This window comes from Rana temporaria, chromosome 13, assembly GCF_905171775.1.
Source record: "Rana temporaria chromosome 13, aRanTem1.1, whole genome shotgun sequence".
Classification (NCBI taxonomy): Eukaryota; Metazoa; Chordata; class Amphibia; order Anura; family Ranidae; genus Rana; species Rana temporaria.
In genome coordinates, this window is record NC_053501.1 from 42,877,171 (window position 1) to 42,899,826 (window position 22,656).

A 22,656-nucleotide genomic window follows, 5' to 3' on the forward strand; every position below is an offset into this window, starting at 1 on the left:
GTTTTAAAAACGGCCGTTTTTTCAGGAGCAGTGCATTTAATAATGCTAAAAGTGAAACAATAAAAGTGTAATATTACTTTAAATTTCGTACCTGGGGGAGTGTAAAGTCAGCATGTGAAAAAGCGCATGTTTCCCGTACATAGAACTGTCCCTGCACAAAGTGTCATTTCTGAAAGAAAAAAAGGCATTTAAAACCGGCTTTGCGGCTCTAATGAATTGTCGGCTCTGGCAATTCAGAGATGATTCATTCATAAAAAAAAAAAAAAAAAAAGCCTGGGGGTCCCCCCAAATTCCATAAACAGGCCCTTCAGGTCTGATATGGATATTAAGGGGAACCCCGCCGTCAATTTAAAAAAAAAATGACGTGGGGTTCCCCCCAAATATCCATACCAGACCCTTCAGGTCTGGTGTGGATTTTAAGGGGAACTCCACCCCAAATTTAAAAAAAAAATGGCGTGGAGTTCCCCCAAAAATCCACACCAGACCCTTATCCTAGCACGTTAACCTGGCCGGCCGCAGAAAAGAGGGGGGACAGAGTGCGGCTCCCCCTCTCCTGAACCGCACCAGGCCACATGCCCTCAACATGGGGAGGATGTCCCCATGTTGATGGGGACAAGGGCCTCATCCATACAACCCTTGCCCGGTGGTTGTGGGGGTCTTATCAGAATCTGGAAGACCCCTTTAACAAAGGGGACCCCCAGATCCTGCCCCCCCTATGTGAATGGGGTACAATGTACCTCTACCATTTCAAGAAGGAAGTGTAAATAGTTAAAAAAAAAATTCCTTTATTAATAAAAAAAAATCCAGCGGTGGTAATCCACTGTCAATGTGGCTCCCTGCTCCAACGTTGTCTTCTATCCAGCGACGGATGATCTCTCCAGCGACGGGTGATCAGCGGTCCGGTCCAGCGATGAGAAGATCCATCCGTCCAGAGCGCAGCAGGCGAGCTCCACTCTCCGCTGGACACAGCCCAGCGGAATGACGCGCTGGAGCTTTGACATTACTTATATAGGGGAAGCGGCCACCCGTCACGTGAACCCGCCCCCTCTGACGCACCCTCGTGCGTCACTGGGAAAGACCGGCACAGTGGCTGCGTTTGGCATGGCACAGTGGCTGCGTTTGATGGCATGGCACAGTGGCTGCATTTGATGGGCACAGTGAGGCTGCAATTGTTTTTGTTTTTTCGTTTGCGCCCCCCCAAAAATTTTGAGCAACAGCCGCCACTGATGGAAACTCAGATAATGCGTTCCAGTGCCACTGCTGGTGTATGCAGTACCGCATGAGGCCAGAGGTGCAGGGCACGGGAGACACTCGGAAACACTAGGAGATGATTGGAGACTGCTCGGAGAACCTCAGTGTCCCCTCCGCCCGTCCTCCGTGCTGTCCCCTCAGTCCTCCGAGCTGTCCCCCTCCGTCCTCCGTGCTGTCCCCTTCCGTCCTCCGTGCTGTCCCCCTCCATCCTCCGTGCTGTCCCCCTCCGTCCTCCGTGCTGTCCCCCTCCGTCCTCCGTGCTGTCCCCCTCCGTGCTCCGTGGTGTTCCCCTCCATACTCTGTGCTGTCCCCCTCCATCCTCCGTGCTGTCCCCCTCCGTCCTCCGTGCTGTCCCCCTCTGTCCTCCGTGCTGTCCCCCTCCGTCCTCTGTGCTGTCCCCCTCCGTTCTCCTTGCTGTCCCTCTCCGTCCTCCGTGCTGTCCCCCTCCGTCCTCCTTGCTGTCCCCCTCCGTGCTGTCCCCCTCCGTGCTATCCCCCTCCGTCCTCCGTGCTGTCCCCCTCCGTGCTGCTCTCCCCCTCAATCTGTCAGGATAGAGAGCAGAGCCGATATACCCGGCTCCTACCTTTTCAGAATGAACAGAGTCAGTGATCACTGACTCTTTCCATTTACATAAATGAGCATCGTAACCTGTGCTATGAATAATTTTTAAAAATAATAAAAATGTATATAAAAAAACACACTGACAATCCACTCCCCCCCCCCCTCCTTCCTCCTTGCTGCCCCCCTACGTGCTCCGTGCTGTCCCCTCTGTGCTGTCCCCCCCTTCTCCGTGCTGTCCCCCTCCGTCCTCCGTGCTGTCCCCCTCTGTGCTGCTCTCCCCCTCAATCTGTCAGGATAGAGAGCGGAGCCGATATACCCGGCTCCTACCTTTTTAGAATGAACATCCACTCCCCCCCCCTAAAAAAAAGAAGAAAGCACTGTAAAAAAAAGTATCGGTAATCGGTATCGGCGAGTACTTGAAAAAAGTATCGGTACTTGTACTCGGTCTCAAAAAAGTGGTATCAGGACAACCCTACTAAACTCCACAACACTGCCCACTAAACTCCTCTACACTGCCCACTAAACTCCTCTACACTGCCCACTAAACTCCACTACACTGCCCACTAAACTCCACAACACGGCCCACTAAACTCCACAACACTGCCCACCCCACTTACACTACACTGCCCATCCCACTACACTACAATGCCCACTACACTACACACCCCACTTACACTACCCGGCCACCACACTACACTACACTGCCTACCCCACTACACTACCTACCCCACTTACACTAAAATGCCCACCCCACTACCACTGCCCACCCCACTACACTACACACCCCACTTACACTACGCGGCCACCCCACTACACTGCCTACCCCACTACACTGCACTGCACACCCCACTTACACTGAAATGCCCACACCACAATGCCTACCCCACTACACTGCCTACCCCACTTACACTACACTGCCTACCCCACTTACACTACACTGCCTACCCTACTACACTACAATACATTACACTGCCCACTGCATAACACTGCCCACCCCACTACACTGCCTATGCCACTACACTGCCCATCCCACTTACACTACACACCCCACTTACACTACAAAGCCCATTTACACTACAATGCCCACCCCACTACACTACATTACACAGGCGGCGCTTCTGCACCCACTATCTATGGACGCACCGCCACTGCTAGTGGTCTACTTTAAGAAAAGACTGCCAAACTCTAGGGGGGTCAAAAGTCATGACTTTCACATTAATTCATAATGACCGTATTCTGCAAAGAGCACTGGGGCGAGAAGGGTACAAGAATGGGGTGTTTATTGCATTGCTGAGTACTGTAGGTCGTCAATTCTTATGTTTCAGACTAGGTGGCATTAATTGTGTTTAATCATTAACCACAAAACCTTTTATTCTGCAGATTCATTGTGACTTTGTGATACTGGGAGTTCTTTGTGCACAATGACAAATATTGTGTAAATCCACCCCGGCCTGCAATGCTGCTTCCTCCTCTTCAGGAGAGATCCGGGTAAAATGAGGAAGAGGACCTCTTCTGCTTTTCACGTTTGACATCTCTAATAAACGGTTCTCATTTCATTTGCTGCATTTATTAGTAAATAGGATTGCAACCTACATCGGTGGGTTCACATTGCCTTACAAGAACATTCCGTGCACCAGATACCTGCACTGCCCATTACAGTCATGGGGCCAGATTCAGAAAGAAATGCCTAACTTTCGGCGGGCGTATCGCATCTCATATACGCTACGCCGCCGTAACTTAGAGAGGCGAGTACCGTATTCAGAAAGAACTTGCGCCCTTAGTTACGGCGGCGTATCGTAAATGGGCCGGCGTAAGCCTGCGTGATTCAAAGTAGCAAGGCAGTGGGCGTGTTGTATTGTAATGAAGCGTGACCCCATGTAGATGCATGGCCGATCGAACAGCGCATGCGCGCGCATGCTCAGAGTCACGTCGCAAATACTCCCTAAGATACGTCGGCTCAATGCTTTGTCGACGTGTACGTAACATACGCCCAGCCCTATTCACGTACGACTTACGCAAACGACGTAAAATACAACGCTGTTCCGACGTTTCCGACGTCCATACCTTAACATGACTTACCCCTGCTTTATGAGGGGTAAACTTACGCCGGACCGACGCCTTACGTAAACGGTGTAGCTAAATCCGACGGGCGCAAGTACGTTTCTGAATCAGCGTATCTAGCTCATTTGCATATTCTACACGTAAAACTACGGAAGCGCCCCTAGCGGCCAGCGTAAATATGCTGTCGCCCCAGTCTTGAGGTCCCTCCATTGGCTGTCCGTACAGGACCGGGTGACATTCAAGACGCTCTGCCTCACCCACAAATGTTCACAGGGAAAAGCTCCTCAATACTTATGCGAGAAAATAAAACCGTACGTCACCAAGCGCATGCTTCGGTCAACCAACCAAAACCTTCTCCAAATTCCTAAATCCCGCTACAAATCGAAAGGAGAACGAAGATTCTCGGTCCAAGGACCACGGCTCTGGAATGCTCTACCCACGACCATCCGCTTGGAAGAAAACCATCGGGCATTCAGGAAAAAGCTAAAGACCCACCTCTTCTGAAAGATCTGTACTACTCTGGATGACAAGCGCCTTGAGGCGATTAAGTTCGCATTTGCTGCGCTATACAAGTTACTCACTCACTCACTCACACTCACTCACCCAAGATACGACGGCGTAAGAGACTTACGTCAGTCGTATCTTGGACAAAATCTGGCGTATCTGATTCTTTGAATCAGGCGCAGAGATACGACGCCTCACATTCGAACTTACGCCGGCGTATCTGGAGATACCCATGTATACCCCAGCCAGGGGGGGCGCCAAAATGAGGTTCATCCCCGCACTTATGCGACCCGACAGTCCCACGATTTGAAGCGATGCCTTTGTAATCTTGAGGTCTATGGACCTCAAGTCACATCAAAGTCGGAACCAAAGTAGTACATGGGGCAATATTCCTCCCACTGATACCAATGATGGGGCACTATTCCTCCCACGCTGTTTCTCTCTCTCTCTCTCTCTCTCTCTCTCAGTGACCCCGGAAATCGGGAGTGATGAGTTTTTTTTGTCACTTCTGGTTCCACCTCTTTGTTTACCTGGCCGTTAGCGGCCAGGAAAGCAGCTAATCTGTGTCTGATTGGCTACATTGAAGCTTTGTATAAAACAAATAATAATAATAACAAAAATTCAAAGTATCCCCGTCCCCACGCGCAAATGCAAACGCATACGTTACTCCCGCACGCATATGTAAACAGTGATCGCACCGCACATGTGAGGTATTGTCATGAACATCAGAATGAGAGCAATAATTCTAGCACCAGGCCTCCCCTGTAACTCTAAACTGGTAACCTGTTAAGGCGTTTAACCACTTAAACCCCATATTGCTGGTCAAAGACCAGGCCACTTTTTGCGATTCGGCACTGCGTCGCTTTAACTGACAATTGCGCGGTTGTGCGTCGTGGCTCCCAAACAAAATTGGCGTCCTTTTTTCCCCACAAATAGAGCTTTCTTTTGGTGGTATTTGATCACACTGATAAAACACTGATGGGGACACTCTGGTAAGACACTGACAGGGACACACTGATAGGCACTAATAGGCAGCATTGATAAGCGGCACTGTAGAGCACTGATAGGCGTGTCTCGTCACATTCGGCTCCCTGTCACAGATTACTCTGGAAGTGACGTCCGTCAGATTTACAAATACTGTATTTAAGCACATAAGCTCAGTTTTGTGTTGAAAATAACTGTGAAATCTAAAACTCCAGTGGGTGTAACAAGATGTCCGCTTGCCCCCTTCTCACTCTATCATTACTGTGTAGGAGTGTGGGGTGTAGCAAGATGGCGGCGACGGAACGTCACTTCCGGAGAAATCTGTGATGGGAAGCCGAATGTGAAGAGACAGTGGCATTGATAAGTGGCACTGATGGGCACTGATAGGCAACACTGATAAGCGGCACTGATAATCAGGGCATTAATGCACACTGATTGGTGGCACTGAAAGGCAGCACTAATAGGCACCACTGGGGCTGCACTGATCATCAGGACACTGATCATCAGTGGCCTGATTATCAGTGTAGATGTCTCCTTTCACACTTGCCGGTTACCAGCTCTGCCTCTCCTCACGCTGTAACAGCATGAGGAAAGTAATGCCGATAACCGGCAAGTGTATTTGCATCATGATCAGCTGTGATTGGACACAGTTGATCACGTGGTAAAGGGCCGCTGTGATTGCCACTTTACCCCAATCTGTGATCAGCTGTGTCTGAAAGACACAGCAATAACACAACGCGAGGAGTGGGCGTGCGCTTCTGGGAGGATGTCAATAGACGCCGTCCCTAAACTGGACGACCGCGCTGTAACCGTAATTCGACTATAGCGCGGTAGTGAAGTAGTTAAACAAACTTAACTGAGATGTCACACAGATGTCTCAAAAGGTTCAATTGCCGGTCACATTGGGTGGGGCACAAAATGCCTTTCACTGTGCTGCGCTGATAAAAAGTACTACATGCAGACCTTTTTCTCAGCGCAGCGTATTAAACTGGGCACATAGGAGACGAGGCATTTTGACTTGTCCATGCGGTAGGACTGCGCTGGAATAGCTGCCCAACTCAGTCCCACCTTATCTGGTGTGAATATACCCTTATAAATGTCCTCTAAACGCATGTAAACAATGAGCCAGTGTGAATGAGGCCTAATTCCTCTCAGAGGAGACCTCTCCTGTGTGTAAATAACTTAAACGCAGGTGCGTTCTTGTGAATGTAAACATTCATAAAATGATTTGTTTTTACACAACATTCTCCCCGCCTGGTGTACAGAGCCGACGTCTTCAGCACACAGAATATTTGGCAATGTGCGGCTGAGAGGAGGGCGTAGAGGAGGAGGAGGAGGAGGACAGGAAGGGCTGGGAGGAGATCATCATATTTTACTCCACTGTACTGAAGAGAAGTTCATACAACCTATAAGTGACAGAGACCTGACTGGATCTCCGAGCGACCGTCACCATGCAACAGCCCAGCGTGCCCGTCCAGGTACCACACACCGCCTCATATTTGCACTTCTGGCAACCAAATAGGCCTTTGCTAATTTTTTTGTAATGTGCACTTGAAAAATGCCTTCTAGAAATGGTTACCGTAAGCATTCCTGAGGCAAAGTTTTGTTTTTATTTTATTAAATGTCAGCATAGCCATTCAAGGTGCAGTAACCCAGGGCAACCAGATTTCATCTTAATCCATTTATAGCTCTGAGCAATGCGAGTTACAGTTGTATGGCTGAACTCGCATTGGATTTGCACAAAAAAAAGTGCAGGGACTCCCCCTCCCCCCCCCCCCGCACTAGAATCGGCGTGCATGGATCTTCTCACCTATGTGATCCGATTCCTGTGCGAGTTCACAGTTCGCACTGCGATCTGTGAACTAAACTGGGGGTGTCAATAACTTACACAAGTAAAATGCGGAAAATACAAAAACAGCAGAAAATTCTCGGTAGTATATTATACGAAAATAAAAAATATGTCATAAATAAAAATAGTGTACAGGGAAGTGTACAATCAAATGGCATAAAAGAGTCCAAGCTCAGGGGGTATATAAAAGAGAGTCCAAGGACAAATGGAGGAGAGTTGTTGCAGAGGGTCACATATACATTCTCAGGGCTGCCATCATGGGGGGAACAGAAACCATGTTCCAATACTGTGAAAAAAAAAGCAAGGGGAGAGGCGCCTCTAAGTGTAGACGTTGTAAAAACAATTTAATAATCAGGTTAGTACAGGCAACTCACATTTTGCGAGGTAAAAATAGGCATTGTAATCATCAAGTCAGTCTATCTGCTCCTTCTCCTGCTGGGGCGATGTGCTGCGTGAAAGCATCATTCACCGCTGAGAGATGGTAACAGCCGGCGGCGGTGGGGGAGCCTCAGAGCGAGGCCTGGAGTGTGGTGGATCAGAGCAGTTGAGGGGCAGTGACATCACTGGCATGCGACGCGTTTCCGAGCGGGTGTACTGTGTGTGTTTCGGCAGTTGCGCTCCTTTGTCAAGCTGTTTAGCTAAACCTAAACAGCTTGACAAAGGAGCGTTTAAAAGTTGTGCGTTTTTACCGCGTTCTTGCTACGATTTTGTACAGGTCACCAATGTAAACAGCAGAAAAACGCCGATAATCTGCCCCAAAGAAGCTTGTGTTCTTTTTAGAGCTTGAGCCTAGGTTCACACTACTGTGATGCGATGCACTGCGAATTTGATCCATTTTTTTTGCCCTGTGTGAAGTGCGAATTTGCCTTGAGCTTTGAGGTAGATAGGTGTGAATTTACCGTGATTTTACCGCAAATTTACCACGATTTTATCACAAATTTCAGGAGGCAGACAGTGAACAATTTGCAGAGATGTGAACTGTGTGCTGCAAGTTTATTGCAAGTTCAATTGAAGCCTATAAAGATAAAATTCACATTGCACGATAGAAATTCACATTGCATCCGCAGTCAACACACACAAAACCCTTTCTTTTTCTCGCACCAAATTCGCAACGCATAGATGTGAACCAAAGCCATGGAATACTATGCTTTTTACATGACCTGTGAATCTGTGTGTTCCTAAACGCATCAAACCTGCTGTAAATTCATGTGAATCCAGGTTCAGGCGTTTGTCTGGCGTTTTGCTTTAGGTGACAAAACGCTCAGATGTGAACAGGTGCCATTGAAATGTATGGGATTTTTCTTGTTGGGCGTTTTTTTTAGGGCATTTTACGAGCTAAAAACGCTCAGGTGTGAATGCAGCCTGAATAAAATGGTTAGCATACAGTCCTGTTTACACCTTGCTTTTGCGTTGCTTTGCTTTGGCTTTGCTTCAAAAATTATACCCCATGTCGCTTTAGTGGTGCTTTAAAGCGTCTTCAAAGCCTCCATAGAAGTCTATGGCAAAGCTCGCTTGAAGCTCCAATGAAGCCCCACTGAAGTCTCATTGAAGCCCCATCGTAGTCCCATTGAAGCCCCCTTGAAGTCTCATTGAAGCCCCCTTGAAGTCTCATCGAAGCCCCCTTGAAGTCTCATCGAAGCCCCCTTGAAGTCTCATTGAAGCTCCACCGAAGTCTCATCGAAGCTCCACCGAAGTCTCATTGAAGCTCTACTGAAGTCTCATCGAAGCACCAGGCAGAAGCAAGGTGTAAACAGGACTGTAAGCTAACCATTATATTTAGTGACAAGTGCGTTTGCCTGCACTGGATCGCATGGTACAAAATGGCCATGCGATCCGGTTGCAGTGCTTTTCTGAAATTGGTGCATGCTTCTGCTGAGATAAAGACTTAGTAATTTATGACGCCACTAGCATCATACCCAAGGAAGTAGCTTTTTCAGATAACGTTTGGCAATGTCTCTTTCATCACACCTCCTCGGGCTGCAGAAAATGATGATATTACGTAAAGCAGAGCAAACAATCCTAGTGATGAACGGCATGCAATGACATTCTCTGCACAGATTGCTTTTTTGATACATGGGGAATAACGGCTTTAAAGAGACCTGATTTTTTTTTTAAAGTCAGCAGCTACAAATACTGCAGCTGCTGACTTTTAAAATAAGGACACTAACCTGTCCGGGGCGCCCGCGTTGTCGGCACCCCGAAGCCGATCTATCCCTCGACTCTTGGGTGCTGCCGCCGCCATCCTTGGTACCTTGCGGCTTCACTTCCTGATTCCCTACTGTGCTTGCGCGAATCGCGCTGGTCCCTGCTGTCTTCTGGGACCTGTATGTCTCCCAAAAGACAGCGGGGGGGATGGGGACAGAGGAGGCGCCGGACGTGGCATAGATAGCCGTGGGTAGGGTTGCCACCTCATCCCTTTAAAACTGAACACACTTTAATTATATAGGTTCTGTGGCTGATTAAAGTGGTAATTAAACTCACTTAGTACCTTATCTGCTTTAAATTAGCCTTAAAACCTGTGTAATTCATATGTGTTCGGGTTTAAAGGGATGAGGTGGCAACCCCAGCCGCAGGTGGCTCGCCTATCTATGCCTGAAAGTGGGAGCAAATACCTGAATTACACAGGTATCTGCTCCCCCTCCCCTGAAAGGTGCCAAAAGTGATACCGGAGGGGGGGGGGGATTCTAAAAAGCGGAAGTTTCATTTTTGGGTAGAACTCCGCTTTAAGAAATGTTATGCACATTATTTGCTTGTAGAGTCTTCCCTTGTGTAGACATTCAAAAATGCCCTGAAACTTCTGCTAGGTGACACCATCATGGATGTGATGTCAGAAGACTCAGAGCTGTCACTTAACCACTTAAGGACCGGACCAATATGCTGCTAAATGACCCAAGGGGTTTTTACAATTCAGCACTGTGTCGCTTTAACAGACAATTGCGCGGTCGTGCGACGTGGCTCCCAATCAAAATTGGCGTCCTTTTTTCCCCACAAATAGAGCTTTCTTTTGGTGGTATTTGATCACCTCTGCGGTTTTTATTTTTTGCGCTTTAAACAAAAATAAAGCGACAATTTTGAAAAAAATGCAATATTTTTTACTTTTTGCTATAATAAATATCCCCCAAAAACATATATAAAGTTATATTTTTTCCTCAGTTTAGGCCGATACGTATTCTTCTACCTATTTTTGGTAAAAAAAATCGCAATAAGCGTTTATCGATTGGTTTGCGCAAAATTTATAGCGTTTACAAAATAGGGGATAGTTTTATTATTATTTTTTTTTCACTACTAATGGCAGCGATCAGCGATTTTTTTCGTGACTGCGACATTATGGCGGACACTTTGGACAATTTTGACACATTTTTGGGACCATTGTCATTTTCACAGCAAAAAATGCATTTAAATTGCATTGTTTATTGTGAAAATGACAGTTGCAGTTTGGGAGTTAACCACAGGGGGCGCTGAAGGAGTTAGGGTTCACCTAGTGTGTGTTTACAACTGTAGGGGGGTGTGGCTGTAGGTCTGACGTCATCGATCGAGTCTCCCTATAAAAGGGATCACTCGATCGATGCAGCCGCCACAGTGAAGCACGGGGAAGCCGTGTTTACATACAGCTCTCCCCGTTCTTCAGCTCTGGGGAGCGATCGCGATGGGGGGCGTCTAGAAACGAATAGCCGCGCCCTCGTCCCGGATCGCTCCTGAAGCCACGGGAACCGCCGCATGTACGGGGGGGGGGGGTCCCGATCGGACCCCCGACCCACGTCTAGGCAGGGACGTACAGGTACGCCAATGTGCCTGTCCGTGCCATTCTGCCGACGTATATGTACATGCGGCGGTCCGGAAGTGGTTAAGTGACCCTCTATAGCAGAGGTCTTCAAATTTTTCAGACAAAGGGTCAGTTTACTTTCCTTCAGACTTTAGGGGGGCTGGTTTGTGGCCAGTTGGGGTAGAAAATGCACCAGGCCCGGCATCAGTGAGAATAAACACAGCCCCAGTGTTGGTGGTCAGGTGGAGAAGTGCCTCATCAATCGTGCCCCACTGTTGTTGTCAGTTGGAGGAATAGTGCCTCATATCATTGGGAGCAAAAGTGCCCCAAGGGCCAAAGGAAGGCTAGCAAAGGGCAGCATCCGGCCCTCGGGCCACCGTTGGGAGACCCCTGCTCTATAGCAGCTGTTCACAAAATCTTAGCCTCTGAGGATCCTTAGAAATTATTGTCAGTAATAATTATAAGCTTAAAAAATAAGTAAATAATTATAGCCATTGGAGGTCAGGGGAAAAGATTCTCCCTCACATTGGTGGCTAATCGAGAAGGGCCCCCTTACATTGGTGGTCATGGTAATGCTCTCTTACATTGGCCGCCAGTAGGATACGGGCCCCCTAATATTGATTGTCGTTGAGAGAAGGACCCTTTAAGGTTGGTGGTCATGATAGTGCCCCCTTACACTGGTAATTGTTATGGGACGGGCACCCTTGGTGGCAAGCATGAAAAGGACTACTTATCTTTGGTGGTTATGCTACCTTACATTATTTTACAGTTGGAGACAGGACCCCATACTTTGGTGGCCAGTGAGAGAAGGACCTCTTTACTGCTTCAGCCCTGGACCATTTTGCTGGTCAAAGACCAGGCCACTTTTTGCGATTCGTCACTGCGTCGCTTTAACTGACAATTGTGCAGTCGTGCTACGTGGCTCCCAAACAAAATTGACATCATTTTTTTCCCACAAATAGAGCTTTCTTTTGGTGGTATTTGATTACTGCTGCAATTTTTATTTTTTTGCGCTATAAACAAAAAAAAAAAAAATGTCAATTTTGAAAAAAAATCGATATTTTTTACTTTTTGCTATAATAAATATCCCCCAACAATATATAAAAAAACATTTTTTTCCAAAGTTTAGGCCGATACGTATTCTTCTACATATTTTTTTGTAAAAAAAAATGCAATAAGTGTTTATTGATTGGATTGCGCAAAAGTTATAGCGTCTACAAAATTGGGGATAGTTTTATGGCATTTTTATTAATAATTTTTCTTTACTAGTTATGGTGGCGTTCAGCGATTTTTATCGGGACTGCAAAATTATGGCGGCCACATCGGACACTTTTGACACCATTGTCATTTTTACAGCGATCAGTGCTATAAAAATGCACTGATTACTGTAAAAATGACACTGACAGGGAAGGGGTTAACCACTAGGTGGCGCTGCAGGGGTTAAGTGTTCCCTAGGAAGTAATTCTTACTGTTAGGGGGCGTGGCTACACGTGACACGTCACTGATGACCGTTCCCGATCACGGGGAACAGTCATCAGTGACAGTTTCACTAGGCAGAATAGGGGAATGCCTTGTTTACAAGCAATTGCTGGGCACAGTGTCGCAATTAATGGGCACACTGGCAGCAATTGATGGGCATACTGGCAGCAATTGATGGGCATACTGGCAGCAATTAATGGGCACACTGGCAGCAATTGATGGGCACACTGGCAGCAATTGATGGGCACAGTAGCAGCAATTGATGGGCACAGTGGCAGCAATTGATGGGCACACTGGCAGCAATTGATGGGCACAGTAGCGGAATTGATGGGCACACTGGCAGCAATTGATGGGCACAGTGGTGGCAATTCATGGGCACAGTGCAAGCAATTGATGGGCACGCTGGCAGCAATTGATGGGCACACTGGCAGCAATTGATGGGCACACTGGAAGCAATTGATGGGTACAGTGGCTGCATTTGATGGCACAGTGGCGGCAATTGATGGCACAGTGACTGCATTTGATGGGCTCAGTGGCTGCGCTTGATGGGCACACTGGCAGCAATTGATGGGCACAGTAGCAGCAATTTATGGGCACAGTGTCAGCAATTGATGGGCACACTGGCAGCAATTGATGGGCACAGTAGTGGCAATTGATGGGCACACTGGCAGCAATTGATGGGCACAGTGGCGGCAATTGATGGGCACACTGGCAGAAATGGATGGGCACAGTGGCAGCAATTGATGGGCACAGTGGCAGCAATTGATGGCACAGTGGCTGCATTTGATGGGTACAGTGGCTGTGTTTAATGGGTACAGTGGCTGCGTTTGATGGGTACAGTGGCTGCGCTTGATGGGCACACTGGCAGCAATTGATGGGCACACTGGCAGCAATTGATGGGCACACTGGCAGCAATTGATGGGTACAGTGGCTGTGTTTGATGGCACAGTGGTGGCAATTGATGGCACAGTGACTGCGTTTGATGGGCTTAGTGGCTGTGTTTGATGGGCACAGTGGTTGTGTTTGATGGGCACAGTAGTTGTGTTTGATGGGTACAGTGGCTGTGTTTGATGGGTACAGTGGCTGCAATTGATGTGAGTTTGTTTTCGCCCCCCCAAAAAAAATTTGAGCACCAGCCGCCACTGCTCTGGAGTAACCCGAGGGCTCCACAGAACCCTGCTTGAGAAAGGCAACTCTATAGCATTGTAAATAACAAACAATATTCAGTGCAGATATACAATATAAACAATATAGTATTTGGGAGCTACAACAGGTTATGTGGCGAGCTGAATGGAGAGGCAGGGCAGCTGGGCCAGCACAGACAGTAATTAGATACTCCCAGAAAAGCATAAAACTATGACATGGCCGGAGGGAAGGGGCTTTGCTAGGGAATGGACTCTCTCTCGAATTTTCTAACAAGTTCAGGAGTCCATTGCCACCGTATAAAAACTTTTATGGAAGATAAAATCCCTGCAAGTAAACATTTAAAATATTTGATATTTCTGTGTTTTTTTCCAGCAAGTTTTTAAGCTGGTGACAGGGTCTCTTCAAAGTGCGCCTATTGATTTGCTGTTCATTGTTGTAGGTTCACATTCCTATCATAACTCACACAAGCGGGAACATGTGGTGATACTGTATAGACCTGGATGTGAGCCACAAGTGGTGAAGCTCTGCTGCGCCTGCAGCCTTCCTGTCTAATATCACTGATGGGTTTCATAGGGGCGATGCAGACACTTTATCAGCTGTCACTTGGGCTTCTGATGGAGACTGCAAGTGGACATTTCATCACACAGTGACGGCATGGATGGCCGCTGTTGTCACCATCAGGAAACAGACCTTGAGAAACACCATTGCTGTTATCTTTAAGTACAAGTAGACAGGACATGGCTGCAAAGAAGCTGCAGTAGAGCAGCAGCACTAATATGCAACAAAGGCTGAAAAAAATAATAATTACCGTATATACTCGAGTATAAGCCGACCCGAATATAACCTGAGGCACCCAATTTTACCACAAAAAAATGCGAAAACGTATTGGTTTGGATTCAGATAGAGATACGACGGCGTATCTCCTGATACGCCGTTGTATCTCTGAGTTCCGTCCGTCGTATCTATGCGGCTGATTCATAGAATCAGGTTCCGCATAGATCTCCCTAAGATCCGACGGGTGTAAGTGACTTCGTCGGATCTTAGGCTGCAATTCCAGGCCGGCCGCTAGGTGGCGTTTCGTTTTTTGGAATATGCAAATGAGCAGTTCCGCCGATTCAGAAATGAACGCCCGCCCGTCGCTTTTTTTTTTACGTCGTTTGCGTTCGGCCTTTTCCGGCGGATAGTTACCCCTGCTATATGCGGCGTATCCTATGTTAAGTATGGCCGTCGTTCCCGCGCCGAGTTTTTTAATTTTTTACGTCGTTTGCGTAAGTCGTTCGCGAAAACGGATGGACGTAATTTACGTAGACGTCGAAACCAATGACGTCCTAGCGACGTCATTTGGAGCAATGCACGCTGGGAAATTTAGCCGGCGGCGCATGCGCCGTACGATCGGCGCAGGGACGCGCCTGATTTAAATAGTAAACTCCCCCTAGCCGCGGAATTTGAATTCCGCCGGGGGATTTACGATCCGCCGGCGCAACTTTAGAGGCAAGTGCTTTCTGAATACAGCACTTGTTTCCTTGTTTTCCTAAATACAATTTAATGAATAAAAACAAAACAAAAAAAACATAATATATACCCCATTTACAATGCAAGTTCTGTGTGCATCTGCAATAGTTATATCATTGTTGGCTGACCAATAGCTGATGAGGAGTGTTGGGGGACCAGTAGGAAACAGGAGCAGATGATGGGGGCATTGGACAGAACCACAACTGGAGTTTGTACCTGTAAGCTCTGGAGAATAGCACACCGGAGCCCCCCACCCCCATGACGAAAAAAGTATAACAAATACTGACCCATGAGGGATATCAAATGCATTAGGTTTGTATGTTCTTGCTGACTGAACATGTGTGTTATGGGTACTGTTTCCTCCAAGGGAATGGACGTACGCTCAAGGTGTTGAGTATCAGGAACAGTTTGGAGGAACAAGCTGCTCGTTTGAGCAATGCAAGTTCTGTGGAGCAATGTAAAGAGATCTGACGTGGTGGTCATCTAGGAGATGGTTGCACCACTTCCCATTTTACTTTCTGCCAGTTGGGCAAGTTTCTTGATGAAACAGAGTGCGTGTGAGGCCTCGTACACACGACCGAGAACCTCGTCAGGAAAAACCCGTTGTTTTCCCTGACGAGATTCTTGGCAAGAAACTCTTGCCGCCGGAGTGTACTGACTTTCATTTCAAAAGAACCGCGGTTCTCTTGAAAGGAAAGAACGCGGTGACGTCATCGCGTACGACGAGCATGCGCTTGTCACATTCGATGCCCTCGCCGCCATCTTGCTTCACACTACCTATGCCGTGGAAGCTACCGCGCATGCGTCAAAAGTCATTTTGAGCATGCGCGGGTTTCCACGGCGACAGGTAAGTATACACACTCTCGGGTTTCTCGCCTGGCCGACAAGAATCTCGAAGAGAAAAAATAGAGCAGGTTCTCTTCTTTTCTCGTCGAGATTCTGGCCAGATTTCCAGACGAGAAACCTGAATGTCTCGTACACGCGAACGGGAATCGCGGCAAGAAGCAGTTTTCTTGCTGGTTTTTGCCCAGAAACCCGGTCGTGTGTACGAGGCCTAATGGTTCTCCATTTTTGCAGCATAAGATCCTCATTTAACCTCACTAGTAATTGTAATCCAGGTCACCGAGGAAAAAAATGACGGCCTGCTTGGAGCAGACATACTCAACCAGGGTTTAGTGGAATCTAATGCCGCGTACACACGATCGGTCAAACCGATGAGAACGGTCTGATGGACCGTCTGATGGACCGTTTTCATCGGACCAAACCGATCGTGTGTGGGCCCCATTGGTTATTTATCCATAGGTTAACCGATGGATACCTACACGTACGACGGCACTATTAAGGGGAAGTTCCATGCGGATGGCGCTACCCTTTGGGCTGCTTTAGCTGATTCCGTGTTAGTAAAAGACGATTCGCGCTTTTCTGTCTGTTACAGCGTGATGAATGTGCTTACTCCATTACGAACAGTAGTTTTACCAGAACGAGCGCTCCCGTCTCATAACTTGCTTCTGCGCATGCACGTTTTTTTCACGTCGTTAAAGCCCACACACAACCATTTTTTACAACCTTAAAGACGTTGTGAAAAAAATAGAGCATGTTCGAAATTTTCAAAGGTCATTTTTTAGATTGTGAAAAATGCTCTGAAGCCCACACACGATCGTTTTTAATGACATAAAAAAAAAAAACGTTATTTTTTAGAACCCGAGAAAAAGTCATGTGTACGCGGCATAAGTCTAAACAGTCTATTAAAACTGATCATTTGATCTACTCAATTGTGATCAATTTTTTAATATGCACTCTGATATTTGTTCTTGTTCAATATTTTTATCGACAAATGCAAGTAAAAGAGGGAAAAAGGATTGAAAGAGTAGAACTCTCTCAAAGAATGATAGGACTTTGTGGGCACAAAATGAGGCAAGGATAATTAGCATAACATTTTTTTTTATTACAAAATGTTAAAATATTACATGTAATATGACAAATGGCAACACCCTCTACTGGACAAGGTCAACAAGTACCCAAATAACGAGACATGGAGGCATGGATCCTTAAATAATTATTGGAATGTCCATAGATAATTTTTTTAATTATTTTAATGAAAAACTGTATAGTATCAGATGGTTGGGTCCATGAGCGCCTCCATGCTAGTCTGTCAACACAATTCGCATTAAATTTCTTCCTCAGGACAAAGATGGGTAGGGTAGATGAGTAGCACCTACCAATCTTTGTCCTGAGGAAGCAATTTAATGCGAAATGCGTTGACACACTAGCATGGAGGAGCTCATGGACCTATACGGTTTTCATTATACATCTATGGACTTTCCAATAAGTATTTAAGGATCCATGCCTCCATATCTCCTTATCTGGACACTTGTTGACCTTCTCCAGTAGAAGGTGTTGTCGTTTGTCAATTTTTTAACATTTTGTAATAATAATATTTTTTATGCTAATTATCCTTGCCTCATGTTGTGCCCACAAAGTTCTACCATTTTTGAGAGAGTTATACTCAAAAGAGGATGAGATATAAAGTAAAAAACGTATTACGTAAACCCCAAGTACGAACCAATGAGGTGGTAACAAGAAGAGGGAGAGGAGAAAAGATGAAAGTAAAGGAGAGGACACTCTGATATTTGTTCATTCGATCAGAAGTGATCGACAACGTTTTTTTCCTGACGGGATTCCCGGCCGTATATACAGGGCTTAAGGGTAGACTAGAACACCCACGTGCGCACATATGCACCATACAAGCAAGCCTTTGGGATTATAAGGACAGATTGGTAATGAGTTGCTTTGGGTTTTGCAACCCTCCTATCCAGGTGCTATGGGTGACTAACTGTGGACGCTCAGCAGTGATAAGCTTTGTGTATTTTTCTAGGAGCCCGTGACTACCAGGAGATTTCAGAAGCTGTTCATTAGCCACACAGGTGCCACGGGTGAGCAGCTACTGAACCAGGTTAGGAGCCACTAATATGAAATCACCAAGCATGGGCTTTATATCTGGACACACAAGCCATTTTCTAATCTACTGTGAATACAAAATTACATTTCCATTTCAATCTACAGCTGATTATGATTTTCTATACCTTTCAAGTGTCTCAATTCTGTAATCATGGAAGAAATACCCAGTTCTCACCCCCCTGCTCCTGTAATGCTGGCCATACACTATACGAAAAATAGGCCGAAATTCGGTCATTTAGACAGTTCGTTCGTTTTTGGCCAGTTAATGGGCACAAAATCGATAATTGTTTGGATGTTTTTTGAGCCGAAAAAATGAAAGACAAGTTTGGAATTTTTCTACCGAACGAACGATAATTTGCAAGATTAATATGTTTCCCGTCCGAACTGTCTGCACTAGGTATATGTAAACAAAAAAAACAAAACATGTATTTATTTATGTCCACTGAACGATTTGTCGGTCATTACATGATGGCACCATCGTTTGCGCTCACGACCGTATGTTCGTTTTTCGAAAAAAAATTGCCCGATTTTTCGTATAGCGTATGGCCAGCATAAAAGGGTCTCACTGCTTTTTCCCAGGAAGTATGCACAAAGATTTGGGTAAAATTGGCACCCCCATTTATTACATTTTTATTGCATTATTGCAAGTATTTCTTTGGTGAAATACTTGTCTTTTTTTTTTTTTTTCTTTGTAAGTTTGCTTTACAAACCAGAAACTGTTTCTCCCGCTAGTCGCTTGTTCTGAATATGCACATTCCTGGTGTGATCAGTTGTGGGTTGGGCTCTTCTTATACTTCCTTTGTCTTGTTTTATGCAGCTATACAAATGTGCTTATATTCCTTTGTAACACAGACTAAGAGCATGACAGGTGAGGCCGGTGCTAATATATGGAATAAATAAAAATGTATGTCAAACCTAAAACTTTATTCAAGTATGTTTGCAATTATGTTTCACAGTTTTCTTAACCACTTAAGGACCGGACCAATATGCTGCTAAATGACCCAAGGGGTTTTTACAATTCGGCACTGTGTCGCTTTAACAGACAATTGCGCGGTCGTGCGACGTGGCTCCCAAACAAAATTGGCGTCCTTTTTTCCCCACAAATAGAGCTTTCTTTTGGTGGTATTTGATCACCTCTGCGGTTTTTATTTTTTGCGCTATAAACAAAAATAGAGCAACAATTTTGAAAAAAAATGCAATATTTTTTACTTTTTGCTATAATAAATATCCACCAAAAACATATATATATAAAAAAAAAAAATTTCCTCAGTTTAGGCCGATACGTATTCTTCTACCTATTTTTGGTAAAAAAATCGCAATAAGCGTTTATCGATTGGTTTGCGCAAAATTGATAGCGTTTACAAAATAGGGGATAGTTTTATTTTATTTTTTTTACTACTAATGGCGGCGATCAGCGATTTTTTTCGTGACTGCGACATTATGGCGGACACTTCGGACAATTTTGACACATTTTTGGGACCATTGTCATTTTCACAGCAAAAAATGCATTTAAATTGCATTGTTTATTGTGAAAATGACAGTTGCAGTTTGGGAGTTAACCACAGGGGGCGCTGTAGGAGTTATGTTTCACCTAGTGTGTGTTTACAACTGTAAGGGGGTGTGGCTGTAGGTGTGACATCATCGATCGAGTCTCCGTATAAAAGGGATCACTCGATCGATGCAGCCGCCACAGTGAAGCACGGGGAAGCCGTGTTTACATACGTCTATCCCCGTTCTTCAGCTCCGGGGAGCGATCGCGACGGGGCGGCTAGAAACGAATAGCCGCGCCCTCGTCCCGGATCGCTCCTGAAGCCACGGGAACCGCCGCATGTACGGGGGGGGGGGGGGTCCCGATCGGACCCACGTCTAGGCAGGGACATACAGGTACGCCAATGTGCCTGTCCGTGCCATTCTGCCGACGTAAATGTACATGCGGCGGTCCGGAAGTGGTTAAGAAATACTCTTTGTAAAACTGTGTCAACATTTCTAACCAGGAGATTCCATGTTACATCAAATTGGGCGACCCGTCAGATTTCGTAACGGAAGTGACGTTCTGTCGCCACCATCTTGGTACACCCCACAATCAGCCACATTAAGCCTACAGTCTGAAGTCGCCAAGTGGACATCTTTTTACACCCACCGAAATCTTGCATTTCACACTTATTTTTACCACTAAACTGAGCTTATATCATGAAATACAGTATTTAGAAGTCCGTGACACTGTTTTGCTGTTGACTTTAAAAAGCAGCGGCAAGCCTTCTGATCTCACATGTTTGCTAATCTGACAGAAGACCGCCGCTTTTACAATTAAATAACAAAACAGTGTCACAGACTTCTAAATACTGTGGGGCAGATCCACATACATACGCTGCGCCCGGCGCAGATGTAAGATACGCTACGCCGCTGTAACTTACTTGACTTTGGTTTGAATCCTCAACAAATTTGCGGCGTAAGTTACGGCGGCGTAGTGTATCTCTCGCGGCATAAGGGCGCGGAATTCAAATTGGGCGGGGAGGGGGAGTGTTTCATTTAAATGAAGCGCGTCCCCGCGCCGAACGAACTGCGCATGCGCCGTCCGTAAAAACTCCCAGGGTGCATTGCTGCAAATGACGTCGCAAGAACGTCATTGTTTTCAACGTGAACGTAAATGGCGTCCAGCCCCATTCACGGACGACTTACGCAAACGAAGTAAAATTTTCAAAATTAGACGCGGGAACGACGGCCATACTTAACATTGAGTACGCCACCATATAGCAGCTTTAACTATACGCCGGAAAAAGCCGAACGGAAACGACGTAAAAAAATGTGACGGCCGGTCGTACGTTCGTGGATCGTCGGAAATAGCTAATTTGCATACTCGACGCGGATTACGACGGGAACGCCACCCAGCGGAAGCCGAAAAATTGCATCTAAGATCCGACGGCGTACGAAGACGTACGCCTGTCGGATCTAACACAGATGCCGTCGTATCTTGTTTTGTGGATACCAAAACAAAGATACGACGTGCAAAATTTGAAATTACGCGGCGTATCAAGAGATACGCCGGCGTAATTTCTTTGAGGATCTGCCCCTGTATTTCTCGATATATACTCAGTTTAGTGTGAAATGCAAGATTTCGGTGGGTGTAAAAAGATGTCCTCTTGGCGACTTTAGACTGTAGGCTTAGAGTGGCTGAGTGCGGGTGTACTAAGATGGCCTTGACTGAATGTCACTTCCGTTACACGATTTTCATGGGTCGCCTAATCTGACGGAACACCTGCCCTTTGCCGGTTGACAACGCTATACCACTGCCTGGCAAATTAGCAGCAGCGTTGTCAGCTTGCTCCATGAGCAGGGGCGGACTGATAACTCATGGGGACTCCAGCAACAGAAGATTATGGGGCCCCTGGGCTTACAGATGGCCACCATGCCAGGAGGCAGTGCAGAGGCGGGTCAGCTAAAATCTCGGGATTTTCACATCAAAAGCGTGTCGGTTTCGTACATATCATACTGTCCCTTGTTTTACTGAGCCTGGCAACCCTGATGGGGCCCCCTTGTGGCATGGGGCCCTCGGGCAGTGCCCGAGTGACTCAATGGTCAGTCCGCCCCTGTCCATGAGCTTATTTAGTTAGAGTGCCTATCTGATAGGAGAGTCAGGACGCCCACTAACACACAGCTCCTTTCTCTATCTGCAATGTAGAGAGCGTTCTGACTCTCCTGTAGTCCAAGGGAGGGGGCGAGCATGACACTCCACACCAGGGAGAAAGCCTTGCATTACTGTGTGGAGTTACAGACAGAAGAACAGGAAGTGAGGATTTCTCAGAAGAAATAAGGACATTTACAGTTGTGTTCAAAATTATTCAACCCCCCAATGCTGTAAAGGGTTTTAGGGAATTTAGTGTACATTTGTAATTGTATTCAGAATGAAATCCTACAAGGACTTCTTAAAGAACCATATGCAACTAAAATGACATCAATTGGTTTTGTAATACAGTAGTAAATGTTTATTTTGTGAATTCTTCATTTACACAATTATTCAACCCCTTAAAGACTACCACTCTGAAGAACAGAGGTTCATTGAAGTGTATTCAATCAGGTATTGAAAACACCTGTGGATGTCAGGGAGCAGCAATAAAGCCTAATAAGCATTAATTAGGCAGCTTTAAAATGACTGTGATACTCAGCTCCTTCTAGACATTTACTGGTGTGGTTACAAACATGGTGAAGTCAAGAGAATGGTCCAGGAAGACAAGAGAAGAGGTGATTACTCTTCACAGGAAGGGCAATGGCTATAAGAATATTGAAAATATGTTAAACATACCAAAAGACACCATAGGAAGCATCATTCGCAAATTCAAGGCAAAGGGCACTGTTGAAACGCTACCTGGTCGTGGCAGAAAGAAGATGCTGACTTCGACTGCTGTGCGCTACCTGAAGCGTAGAGTGGAGAAAAGTTCCCGTGTGACTGCTGAGGAACTGAGAAAAGATTTGTCAGATGTGGGTACTGAAGTTTCTGCTCAGACAAAACGGCGCACACTGCGTAATGAAGGCCTCCATGCCAGAACTCCCAGGTGCACCCCCTTGCTGTCTCCAAAGAATAAGAAGAGTC

At 46.3% G+C, this 22,656-nt stretch overlaps 1 protein-coding gene across 4 annotated transcripts in view; it reads left to right on the plus strand.

Annotated features, from left to right (window-relative positions):
- The first annotated feature begins 6,641 nt into the window (after positions 1 to 6,641).
- Positions 6,642 to 22,656, plus strand: part of LOC120920034 (catalase-like) — a 68,948-nt gene continuing 52,933 nt past the window's right edge. The window contains exons 1-2 of one of the 4 annotated variants that reach the window (XM_040331939.1): positions 6,642 to 6,839; positions 17,986 to 18,063. In XM_040331939.1, coding sequence (XP_040187873.1) covers positions 6,813 to 6,839; positions 17,986 to 18,063 — 105 coding nt within the window. In that variant the 5' untranslated portion in view covers positions 6,642 to 6,812. The remainder of the gene's footprint in view (positions 6,840 to 17,985; positions 18,064 to 22,656) is intronic. The other 3 variants (XM_040331940.1, XM_040331941.1, XM_040331942.1) reach the window with 3 other exon arrangements.